General features: G+C 28.9%; 1 protein-coding gene across 1 annotated transcript; it reads left to right on the top strand.

Annotated features, from left to right (window-relative positions):
• The first annotated feature begins 208 nt into the window (after positions 1-208).
• LOC122860021 lies at positions 209-12,918 on the top strand. Its single transcript, XM_044163663.1, has 7 exons — positions 209-217; positions 1,202-1,224; positions 4,970-5,181; positions 5,916-6,100; positions 11,416-11,578; positions 12,265-12,437; positions 12,553-12,918. The coding sequence occupies exons 1-7, from the start codon at positions 209-211 to the stop codon at positions 12,916-12,918; spliced, it is 1,131 nt and encodes a 376-aa protein (XP_044019598.1).
• The last annotated feature ends 324 nt before the right edge of the window (positions 12,919-13,242 follow it).

Raw genomic sequence — 13,242 nt, 5'->3', positions numbered from 1 at the left:
AAGGTTAGTAAAAAAAATAATTAAAGTTTCCGTCCCCCCTGGCCCCCTTTAAAACGTTATGTTGGGTGTTGATATTTTTTTTTAGCTTTGTATTGTTTTAATACTAGTTTACAAAATAACGGCTTAGTCCAATTTTTGTTCAAAAGTAGTTAAAAAATTAATTTACTGGTATACGCGTTTTCACTCCTTTTTTACCCCCTTAAACCTTATGCTGAGGGTAAATAATTTATTACTAGGTTCTATCTACTTTGTTCATGATTCAGATAATAAATTAAGTAATAAAACATAAGAACAAAGCAATTTTCGTTAATGTAAGCACGGGGCCCCTATGCGTCCCTGACTATCCAGCGTTTGGCGGCCAGTTTCAGCGTCATATTGTAACCCCCTACAAAAATTTCGACCCGGTCGTGTTCTAGAGAGTGAAATTAAGGTAGACACTATATTTATACAAAAAAAATTAATTTCTTTAAAACTACACGGTAGTACCTTAATTTCACCCCCTAGAACACGATCTAGGGAGTTAAAGATTTTGTAGGAGGTTACAATTGGATCGATAATAATTACGGTAAAAAAATTTCGAGGTAGCGACGAGTAGTTTTTGAGAAATTAATTTTTTTTGTATAAATATAGTGTGTATCTTAATTTCACCCCCTAGAATACGACTTAGGGGGTTAAAATGCTTGGCTTAGCTGTTTTTTAAACCTTTACTAATTTCCTTCGCTGTACTTATCAGCGCTTCTATTCTTCTTTTATGATTTTTATCGTACGTTTTATTTATCGAGTGCACGGAGCCCCCGAACTACACAATGTATCCCCGGGTTTCAAGCGTTTGGACGCTAGCTTGGACGCCAGCTTCAGCGCCATGGCAAGCCCTGTGCTCGGAGTCAATACAAATAGAATAAAATTTTGGTTCTGACTGTTGCGTTCGTGGTTAAGTCGGTAAAGTACGTGTTTAGCGATAGGTCGGTTGATGTCGCGTTCGTGGTATGGGGGTTCGAATCCCGGTCGATGTTTAAATTTAACAAAAAAAAAATAAATTATTCATTTCAATGTTTCAATAAATAATTTTGTAGCTTCAACCCTTTAGTAAAAAAAATATCACCCATTGGAGTCGAGATAATGATACATATTTTTCATGATAAATCATCTCATCTTGCCTATACAATTGTTTTACTAATTTTCTTTTTATTTTTCTTTACAGCAACACTGTCTATCAATATGGCGGTAAGTGTTTGATCGTTTATATGTTCAATATATATATTCAAAATTCGAAAAGATTGTTTTATTATTTTTAAAAAATTTTATTTATCGAGTAAAATAAGATCAAACGATAACTGTGGCTGCCCGTTTCGGAATCTAGTCTCGAGCTTCGATGTCATTTACTGTTGGATAAAAATAACAATATTATCGCTTGAAAAATGAATGCCCATTTTAGCTTTTTTAACTTATTTAAAATACTTATTTAAATTAATGATTCAACGGACTTGATATGTTAGATGAGCTTCTCAATTTTTGCAAAACTTCCTTAATTATTCTGTCAATTTTTGTTGAATTAATTTTATAAAATATTAACACGTAGAAATATGAGCTTAAACTTGTTATTCACCAATTATTTAGCAGACAAATAAAACGTTTTCTTGTTCACATAACAATGATATTTATGATAGTAATATTTACTTTTTCACAGGAACCAAATACATCATCAAATCCAATTAACACGAGCACCGTAGGTTTCATTTTAGTTTTTTGTTTTTAAACATATTAATTGTGAAATGTCCATGTCATAGTATGTTTTCTTTCTAATGATAAAACGTATATCCACGCATATAAACATACACATACACACAAAAAAATAGTATCATTTACTGTGGCTCATTCAAAACATAACATTTTTCGCTTTTTGATGTGTAAACATATCTTTATGCGTGGTCGTAGGTTTGAAGTGATTGGTGCGTGATCTGAATTGATTCCTCAGCAACATTTTCTATTAAAAAGTAAAATTATTGTGTCAATTGGCTGAGGAGTTATTTAAGTTTACTAATCAATTTATTCAGCTACATTTTTTTCATAGTCTTCATTATATCTAGGTCTAGTCTAGAGTAATTCCTTACCAATATTTGCTGCAATAAATCGAAATAATTATGGTTAACGGCTGAGAAATTGACGAAAGTTACTAATCAATTCATTGAGTTTTATTTTTTCCTGACTATCATTCGCAACTAGTATTTTATTTTTTTTATTTTATTTTTCATAATTTATTTAGTATTATCGCTCATTAATCATTTCAACAATAATAATTTAACAATTAGTTCGACCAATACGTGCAAATTATTCTAAGTCCTGTTTAATTGTATAATTATTATTTTGTAAAATTGCAGCACCACGCTAAAGATGTTTACACATGAAATAATCAACCCGTGAGTCTAACGGCTTACATTTTTTTTTTTTTTAAATCAATACATAAGTTGTTTTAATTTTTCTGAAAGTCGCTAAATAGTCGGAAAAATCGTAAATAAAAATTGATTGTAATATGTATATGTATGTGTATGGATTTTTTTCTGTGTTTTCAATTCTATTCTATTATTGCATGAATTTTTTTTTCTCTATATTGTTTCGGTAATAATATACATTTACTTGATATAGGGTGCCATGCAGACGGCGCACGTGGGCTATACCACGAGATTGTTCATGAAGTTTTCGCGATTTTTCGTTTTGATCAATTTAAACCTTTGACGCAAGATGTCGCTAAACCAATTTTCCTTTTAATTATTTGATCACTTTTTGTATCCAAATTTTCCAATAATATTTTGTATTAATTTTTTTACTACTTGTGGAACTATTACAAAATATTATTGGAAAATTTGAATACAAAAGGTGATCAAATAATTAAAAGGGAAATTGGTTTAGCGAAACCTTGCGTCCAGGGTTCTAATTGATTAAAACAAAAAATTGTGCGTTTATGAGCACATGGGTTTGACGCCATAATAATAATAATTCGCGACGCTCGAATGTGATTGGTCAATTTAAAACTTTAATAACTCAGCCAAAAAGCGTCGTAGATCAATAATTCAATAACATTTTTCCTTAAAATTTTATAAACAATATTGTGATTCACCCACGTGCACCTTCTGCGTGGCACTCTGTATAACAATGTAGCCTTTTATTTGTGTCTCTATTCTATTTTGAAGGGTACTGGTCTCTTTTGTATTGAAAAATATTTCATAATAATCATAGATAATTTGATTTTTTTATTCAGCGTCTTTACAACTTATTGAAAGAAAATGATGGTGGAATAGGACTGATAGAAATGTATAATAATCAACGAGAATTTGAACGAAAGGATGTATGTATGTTGTCCCGCATTGTTATCGGTGAAGAAATTGGGAAAATTTGCAAAGCCGCCCGGGAAAGAAATCAATCTCATGTAGTTGATGAGATTAGGTTACAACAGTTTTTATTTTTTTATTTATTTTCTTGAAAAAGGATTCATTATCAAGCCTTTTTTGTTTTTATTTTTTTTTTAGGTTATATGGTTTTGATAAATTAATAGTTTCGTAGAATGATAGTTATCGGCTTTTTTGTTATTCAAATGTGACTTGTTTCTGTAAGATTTGATTAGAATTTTTTTTTTTTTTTTTACTGTGGATTCGTACTTTTATTTCGTTACGGGATTGTAGGCTGGAATAAGACTTTAAAAGAAATGAGTATGTTTGACCGTGCAGAGCTATTTTCCCGCTTTCAATTTTTCTTAGCTTATATTTCGATGAAGTTAATGAATCCTTTTTCAACTTTACAAAGAAATGCATCTCAAATGTTTAAATAGAATTTTCTTTTCTGTGCACAGTGAAAAAAGCTTGCAATCCGTTTGTTGTTTGTTAATCTTATAAAACAGATAAATTTTGGTTGAATGAACAAAAAAATTGATTGTGGACCTGCTAAGGCTGAACTCCCCCCCCCCCCCCCCCGCTTTATTATAGAAACTTCTAGTGAAATTTTTTAGAAAATTTCTAATTTGTAGTAAGAAGGTTAGAATCTGTAGTTCGAAAATCGAGAGTTTTTATAAAACTTTATAAAAATTGTAGCAAAATTTAAGATTAATTCTCAATAATTAAATTTCTGATAGATTTTTTTTTTCAACGTTTTCTTTTTGAATAAAATAATTATCTATCTTATAAATTTTTTTCAACTTTTTCTAACGAGTTTTTTTTACGGTAATAGGCGTCAAAGTATTCACTCGTGAATGTTAATGTTTTCTCAGGTGGATTTTAAAAAATAATTAATTTTAAAAATTTATTATTGAGGCAGTAACGCAATAAAATTTCGAGTAGCTGAGCATAAAGTAAAACTCGACGGCATACGAGTGACTGAAGCTTCGAATATTAATACGTGCATGTTTTTCGAAATCAACCTTAACAAGTTTTGACCTAGTTTTATAAAATTGTATAAAATATTTCTGTATCGGAGAACTTATAGTGAACAAATTTTAACTTGTATATTATCTAACAAATTGTAAGAAAAAAAAAAAAAAAAAATCAAAGATTTTGAGTTAAAACGACATTAACATTTGCATAACGTTTTTGTTTAAAACTAAAATGTCATTTAAATGTAGCAAGGTCCGAAACAATTTATGGTTAAATAGTTTTTTTCGTATAATAATTTATTTTCAACAACATTTATAATAAAGTCATGCAGTTATATTTATAAAGGTTGAGATGCATAAATAAATCATTTCACAGTGAAAATTCTCAAATTACCAATTCTAATTTTCTCACTAAACATAATTGCAAATTAAAATTTTTCCAAAACATTTTACTCAAAGATTTGAATCTTTGATCAAATGGACAGGGGGGGGGGGAGGTCCGCCCAGCCACTTGATTAAACAAACTAAGTTTTTTTTTATTTTACAACTATTTTTTACTGTGTACAGAATATAGGTTTAAACACATAATAATATTTATCTATTTTTTAGGATTTCAAAAGCTAGATTTTTAGAACTTGCTCAAGAAATTGGTGAAACATTCCCCAGAGAAAATCCAACATTATATTTTCGCCCATCCGTGAAAAACGATAATGCAGGTGGACCATTGTATTCAGCCTATGAATATAAAAAAAAAAGTTTGAGAGACAAAGGATTGTTGAAACTTTCCAACAAGTGTCTAACTAGAGACTTTGAACCATCAGGTTAGTAGTAGTATATATTCAATTATAGGTAGGACCCTAACAGGACTTCCCCTCTTAGTATATATATTCTTTTAAATTTTATTCAAGGCTTTGTAATAAAAACACTGACTTTATGAATAGTTATTTTTTTATTGAATTCCATAGAAATTTGCCAAATTTTTCCTAATATTATAGAGGAATAGAGGAGAAAGGTCAAAATATAAAAATTTAACTCGTAAATTTTTCCGAAGAATTTATAGATAAATTCACAAGTTTTTTATGTAATGTAGAAGTTTTTTATATAATTTATATATCAACTCGGAATTAGACAGAATGCCTCGTAAGTATCGCTTTTTAAGAAAAAAAATGTTATTGAATTTTTGACCAATCAGAATCAAGTGTCGCGGATTATTATCATTATGGCGTTCGAAGTCACGTGCTCTATCACTTTTTTGATCCCACTTTTAGTTGGCTACATTTTTATTTCATAAACTAATACATATATTTTTGTGATTTTTTTTGTGATCATCTGTGTATAAATTATCTTGTCTTAAATTAGTTTTTTGACCATATTTTTTTAATAAGAAGTGATTAATAAGCCAAGATAGTAATTTAAAAAGTGTTTATACGAATAATCACGAATAGAATATACCACGTGCGGTACTTACGGGGCACCCAGTATGGCCTGTTATTAAATTTTCATAAAAAATTTCCGCATAAGTGCAGTGAAACTAATTTATTTTATGAATTTACAGAATCAGAAAATTCAAAAATTGAGTGGTTGCAAACCAACACAAGTCCTCGGGATGATGTCATCACTAATTGGGAAGGATCTTTTCACGTTCGAATGAATTTGCTGAAAGCCGGAAAAAAACAAATTTCTGTTAGTGATTACTACAACAAATTCATTGCGTTAAAAACTAATTTAGGCGCTGAATTGGTAAGCTGTTTTGACTTTCTAAAATAAAAAGAACACTTTTATGAAATTTTGCACACAACTCTCGTAATTTTACTTTTTCGGTTTTTTTTTCGAATTGTTTAGAGTTGAAAATAGAAATAACTTTCCGGCATTAATTTTTCGATTTTTTGGGCTTAAATGAAAGCCTAAATAATTATTTTGATAAATTTTTAAGAAACATTTATTCTACTTTTTTTTGTAGATAAATAATGTCAAAGTTAACAACTTTAACACACAGGGATAGAGACAAAACACATATTTAGACTTGTAGTTAAAAAAATTTATATCATACATCGTTTAATTTGTATTAAATTGTGCTTTGTAGAACGGACTTTTTAAGCCCGCATAAATTCTTTTTTTTGCTAGGATTTTGATAGCTTTGTAAGAATTTGTAGGAAACGATTTTTCTGAAGTAGTAGTTTGATCGTTTTTCTAAGAAAGCAATTCTTTTATAAAAATGGGAGGATTACCCAGGTAGAAATTAGTCTCGATGATCGAAACTTTACGTTTGAATCGACGTCGGCAGCGAGCTTTATTCTATGTCGTATCGTTATGCAACTCGACGTCGAGAAGGGGCTAAAACGAGGCTATAACGAGTTGATATTTTTATTTATTTAATATATAAAATAAAAAATGTCTAAGAAAAAACAGTAGCTAAAAAAAGATAAAGCTAAGGAATTAATGCTGCTTACCAAATAATTCTTTTGGCTACCTTAATTCTTTAGCTCTTAATAATGGATAAATTTATTTTAATTACACTGAGAGAAATTTTAACTAAAAATTAAAATCATGGTTGAATAGAAATTACTATAGTACTTTGTAATTTTTGTTTTAATTCTGGGACTGGCCGCGAGAGTCGGAATTCTACAATAAAATTATGTAAAATGTGTAAAATGTCAAAAAATTGTTGGGTTACTTCAAGCCTCTATACATCGTTATCTATTGCAGATGGACATGAGGTTGAGTGAAGTTTATTATTGAAAATTCAATTCTAAACAATTTATAAAGAATTACTTTTTTTGATTAATCTCTTAGATAATGAGTTATGAGTTAATTAAAATAAAGACATACATGTTTTGTGAAAACAATAAAAATTATTATATGGTTGAATAAAAAATACTGCACAATTTAATAAATATTCTTATATATATAATAAAAATTATCATGTAGACATATAAAAGTTAGCATAGACTTAAATATTTTTACTATATAGCTTTGTAAAAATTCTGTTTGTGGGACGAAATAACACAAAGATGGCCGACCGATTGAACAAATGATTGAACTGTCATGTAATTTCAAGCATTTCTACAGCCTTATCTGTTGAAGCTAGGTATGGGGTTAAGTGAGGTTTATTGTTGGTTATTTCTAAACAATTTATCAAGAATAACTTTTCTATTTAACAATTAGTTTTCGAGTTTTGAGCGTGTAAACAGAAAGAAAAAATGTTGCCGGGAATTGATTGCTATTCTCCGTGAATCTAGCACAAACTGCCCAACTTAACACAAAAAATGTCCAACTTTTAAATAAAATTTGTAATAAAATTTAGTAAATTCTAAAACCGGTAGTGGGTAAATTCTCAGTCTGCTAGATTTTACTTGTGAGTGTCGTGAATTTAGTCATTTTTTTAAACAGAAATTACAATAAAATTGTGTAAATTTTATGGCTTAGTAGTGTATATAGTCAATGGCCAGATTTTTTACATAATTTTATTGTAAAAATTATCTATCAATATACGAATAATTCTTATAAATGACGGGGGAACGCAGTTTTTACTATTTATTTTGTAATTTTTTCTTTTACGTTTGTAATTCTTAGTTAATATTTCTCTCAGTGTAGTTTTACAAAGAAATTCCGATGTAATTCATAGCCATTCCTCAGTTAAATTTTTTCCTAAGCTCTTGGCCTTTCTTTAATATTTCATTGATTCATTTTAATTATTTTTATAGATATATTATAGGGTAATTTATAGCCATTTCTAGGTTATATTTTCTTGTTAGCTTGTGGTTCTTCCCGAGTGGAAATCTGTTCAGGCTAGCTTAATTTGCCTCCAATCTTGATCAATACTTGATCAATGTTGCCTTGACTCAGGAAACCTGATCAAGTTTTGATCAAGATGCTTTATTAAGGACAACCTGCTCAAGATAGGATCAAGAAAACTTTAACTCGTCTGTGATGAGGCCGTCTTGATCCAAACTTGCAAACTTGATCAAGAAAACTTTAACTCTTCTTGATCAAGACCGTCTTGATCAAGATAGGATCAAGAAAATTTTAACTCGTCCGTGATAAGGCCGTCTTGATCCGAACTTGATCAAGAAAACTTTAACTCGTCTGTGATAAGGCCGTCTTGATCCAAACTTGATCACGAATTGATCAATAAATATTTATTTTGTTACTTGTGCTTTTGTTAAATATATCTTGATCAAGATAGGATCAAGAAAACATTAACTTTTTAATTTATTATATATTATGTTAATTATTACGATTTTTTTTTTTTTAATATTGATAAAAGTTCTTTTACTGAGAAAAAAAACGCCAAACGTGGCCGAATAATGTCTCAAGACTGGTCTAAATATATAAGCTTCAAAAAATCGCACGGTACATCGTTTCCCTCCGTGGTCAAGCGGTATAAAGCGTACCCGTTACTACGTCAATCTATACTTCGTCGGTTCGATTCCCGGTTACCGTGTATTAAAATAAAAAAAACACTTTCGCGCCCGATAATTATCTAACTCTTCTCTATGACATCACACTTCATAATACAATAATAAAAAAAATAATAATTTGTAAATAATTTTTTTTTTTCAATTTTTCAATCAAGTTTTGATGAAATATCTTGATCAAGAATGGATTTGAAATCAATGTTGCCTGATCAAGTCTTGATCAAGACTTGATCTCAACTTCCACTCGGGTTTCTTACTATTGAATTTATAGAAGAAAAACTCAATACTAAATAAAAGAAGTAGTTAAGGTAAAAATTAAATCAAGGAATAATTATGAATTACCCTATTATTTATTCATAAAAATAATTAAAATAAATTGATTTAATATTAAGGAAGGCCCACGAACTAAGGAAAAAATTCAACTAAGAAATAGCTGTAAATTGTCTCGGAATTTCTTTGTAAAAATAATTAAAATAAAAACAAAACATAAATTTACATTATGGTTTGCAAAATTAATTAAAAATAAAAAATATAATATTGCGAGAGAAAAGGTAAAATGTTGATTTTGCCAAAATAAAATAAAAATAATTTAAAAGATAAAAATGAAAAAATTTAATTGCTTACTCGGTATTTTATATGCCCTTGAATTTACTAAATATTTAATTTATTTATTTATTTATTAATTACATTGATATCAAGACGTGACATCATAATTAATCATCAACAAATGTACTGATTTTTAGTTCTTCTTTGTTGTGATGTACGAAAAAAAATTAAAAATTAGTACATTTGTCAATAAATAATCATGATGACTGGCATTTTTTTATAATTTTAAAATTTTTTAATATTGTTACGTATTCGAGCTATTTATTTATAATAATTTTGGAACGTGTCACGGTTATTTTGTATTTTTTATAAGGGAAATCGCGATTCTATTAGACCTTTATTATGCCTCAATGAGATAAAAATTGTTAATTAATTACCAAGACGCGAAATTTTTTATATTTTTTTTCTTCTAACTTATCACTAATCAATTAAATAATCGTTCAACAATAATTTTGAAGGTGTCAAAGTTTAATGCTATAGCCCATTCACGCTAACTTATGTCGGCTAGGTTTATCGGCTAGTTTCAGCTGCATGGAAAAGATGAAGCTAAGAAGTGAATGCCTACCATTCAATTTTTTTGGCTACCTTAATTCCTTAGCTCCATCTTTTTCTTAGCTACTGCTTTTCCTTGGACATTATTATTCATTAGATGAATAAATTACATGTAATTCATTTTTTAAAAATGAATGTTTCCGAGGAAAAGCAGTAGCTAAAAAAAAATTGAACTTAAGGTATTGATGTTACCTACCACAGAATTTTTTGGCTACCTTAATTTCTGAGTTATATTTCTTTCCTATCTAATTTTTTCATTTAGTATTCAATTTATTTGAATAAATTGTATTAATTTTATTTTTTTAATAAATTTTCTTCGTCTCTACTGGCCCTTGATATTTTAATTTATCAAAATATATATCTTCAGTTTTAATTGTTAAATGAATTAAAAAAATACTAAGGGCAAGCAGTGGCTGAGGAAAAAATATAGCTCAGGAATTGATGTTGCTCACCACTTCATTTTTTGGCAGAATTAATTCTTTACCTTCATCTCTTTCTTAGCAACTGCTTTTTCTCGGGGATTTTTATTTTTTAAAAATAAATTCAAAAAAACCAAGGAAAATCGGTAGCTAAAGAAAAAATGAAGCTAAGAAATTCATGTAGCCAAAGAAGTTATGTGGTAAGCAACATAAATTCCTTAGTCTTTTTTCCATTAACCATTAATTTATTCAAATGAATGTAAAGCTATATGACACTGAATCTGGCAGCTGAGTCTAGCGGGCAGATATTGTTTCTAGGGGAAAAGCGCTACATAGCACCCGGACATATTATAATATAATCATTGATGAAAATTTATTGTAGCTTTTAACCAGGATTAAAAAATGTTTAAAGACATCATCCATCCTCTGACCTTCTTTTCTAGATTATTGGAGACTATATTAACAATGTTAATGAATTTTTTTAGAATTTTTCTATGTGGCTTTCTATATTAAAAAAACAAAAAATTAAAAATTTTTTTTTTCCACATAGAAAGCCACATGGAAAAATTTTAAAATTGTTAATATTGTCTACAATAATCTAAGAAAAAAAAGTCAAAGGATAGAGGTCATTCAAAATTTTTTTGTCCTGGTTAAAATAGCTATTATAATTTTTTATCAATGATTCTAACGCCCCCTAACTTTTTTTTTTAACTCGTTTTTGCTTCGTGTCGACATCGAATCGAGCGCAAAGCTCGGAAATTAGCTTAATTTGTAGTAGCATAATTTGAAGAAAATAAAATTCTTACTTGCTTGAAAAAAAAAATTTATTTTTCGGGCAAAAAATGAAAAAGCACTTATTGAGGAGGATTCTTATGGAAAAATAACTTTTCTAGAAAAATGATTAAATTATAAATTCAAAGTAATTCACTACAAATGACTACAAATTCTTACACTATTCGACATATTTTAAATGTCTAAGTCAATTTTTTAAGAAAGTCACCCTCAACTCAGTAGTTGTCGTAGTAATGTAAAAATACAGGTAAGATTTTTTTTTTTTCAGTTGGAAACAGATTTTGAAAAAATTCACCCTAAAAAAAGTGATCTTTTTGCACATCGTTGGAACTTCATCGCTGATTATTTTACCGAATATTTTGTGAAACCAAGCGTCATCGCGTCATTTGACAAGGCAGAATACGCTCGACTTTTACGTCTATTGGAACCACGTAATGAAATTTGTTCTACATCTGTCTTTCATCTGTCATGACTCGTGAATTTATTTTTCCGGAATTTCTCTAGTGTTCGTTATTACTTAATATTCCTTTAATACACCTTAATTATACTTTCCACAACTAACCAACATACATTTCCACTCTTGTATTGTAAATTTGCGCCATTACGTACCATTTCAGCATGCAAAAATAGTAGATTTGATTTTCGTCAGTCATTGCTTGTTTACTCTATAGAAAACAATTTTTCGGTGGTAAATTTCTGGGCTATCATAGTTTCTTTTTTAATGCAATATCGTTCTATCTTAATATAAGCTTAACCCAGTTTTGCCAATTGTGAATTGATTGTAGTGAAAGCAAGGCCATAATTTCTGGCTGTTTTTTGGTTTTTTAATCATGTAATTAAATATTAAACTTTCTTATTAGACTATTTTTCAATTTAATATTGTGGCAAAAAGGCTAAAATTATAGCCTTTACCTTATTACAATCAAATTATAAATGGCAAAGCTGTGCTCGCTTAAGATTAAGGTAGTACAACATTGCATAGCTACAAGTCTCTCAACTTCCAGCTTTATCTATGTTATTCAGAAAAATGTAGATAAATATTTTAGAGAAACATTTGCACACCAATTTTCGTAGAAATTATTGCTATGTTAACACACACTACGGAAATTCTTTTCAGAAAATAAGGTTGCTCCAATTTTATTTTTGCTACCTTGCATCATTCCTGATCAAAGCCGAAAAAGACCAGCAACATCAAGCACGGAAAATACAGGCACCAGCGAATTATCAAAGGCAGAAAGAACTCGACTAACTTTACAAGAACGTCGTAATTCTTTATTTCTTCAAATTGAGGTAAAAAAATATTTACACAGAAGATTGACTTTTTTTTTAAATACTTTGTCCCTGCCGGGAATCGAACCCGGATCTTGAATAAAAAAAAAAAAAACAAATCAAATATTATTTCCAGGATGCTGCACAATTTCAATCAGCGGTACAAGAACACCGAATGTTATTGAGAGCTTCTGGAGAAAGCTTTCAACCTACAATTGTGTTCATTGGCCCCCTTGAAGCTGTTGAATCATCCTGCGTTGTTGTGAACGAATTCATATATCAAGTTAACTCACCAATTGAAGCTGTTAATTTATGTTTTAAAATTTTTTGGGCACTTGATTGTAAATACCCTCAACGTGCAAATTCTATCTGGCTATTTCTTCAAACTGCTGGATATAAAATCGATGCCAATGCTCGTCTCAATCAAACAATAGTGACATTAAATTTGAATATTGACAAAAAAATAACTGCTGCTAATACTTCAGCTGAAGCGACACAGTAGTTATTTTTTTTTAATACTACTTTCTTTATGTTCTGAGAATATATTAAGTTTATATTATTACTTACAGTAGTATATTGAGTATCGTTTTTTTATTTTTATTTTTTTTATTTCTTTCAAATACTGTTTTCTTGTTGTACTAAATATATTCTTAGAACATATTATATTCATATTATTACATACAGCAGCATATTAAGTTTCTTTTTTTTTCTCAAAAAAAAAAAAATCAAAAAATGTTTGAGTGTTTTAAATGTAAGTTTGTTTGTAATGATCCGAAGGCTTTTATTAAACATAATCATATTTCTCATAGATTTTTGAATTCTTTTA

The sequence above is a fragment of the Aphidius gifuensis genome, unplaced genomic scaffold (genome assembly GCF_014905175.1).
Source record: "Aphidius gifuensis isolate YNYX2018 unplaced genomic scaffold, ASM1490517v1 Contig17, whole genome shotgun sequence".
Lineage (NCBI taxonomy): Eukaryota > Metazoa > Arthropoda > Insecta > Hymenoptera > Braconidae > Aphidius > Aphidius gifuensis.
Note: the sequence above shows the minus strand (reverse complement) of the source record. Positions and strands in the feature narration are given on the sequence as shown.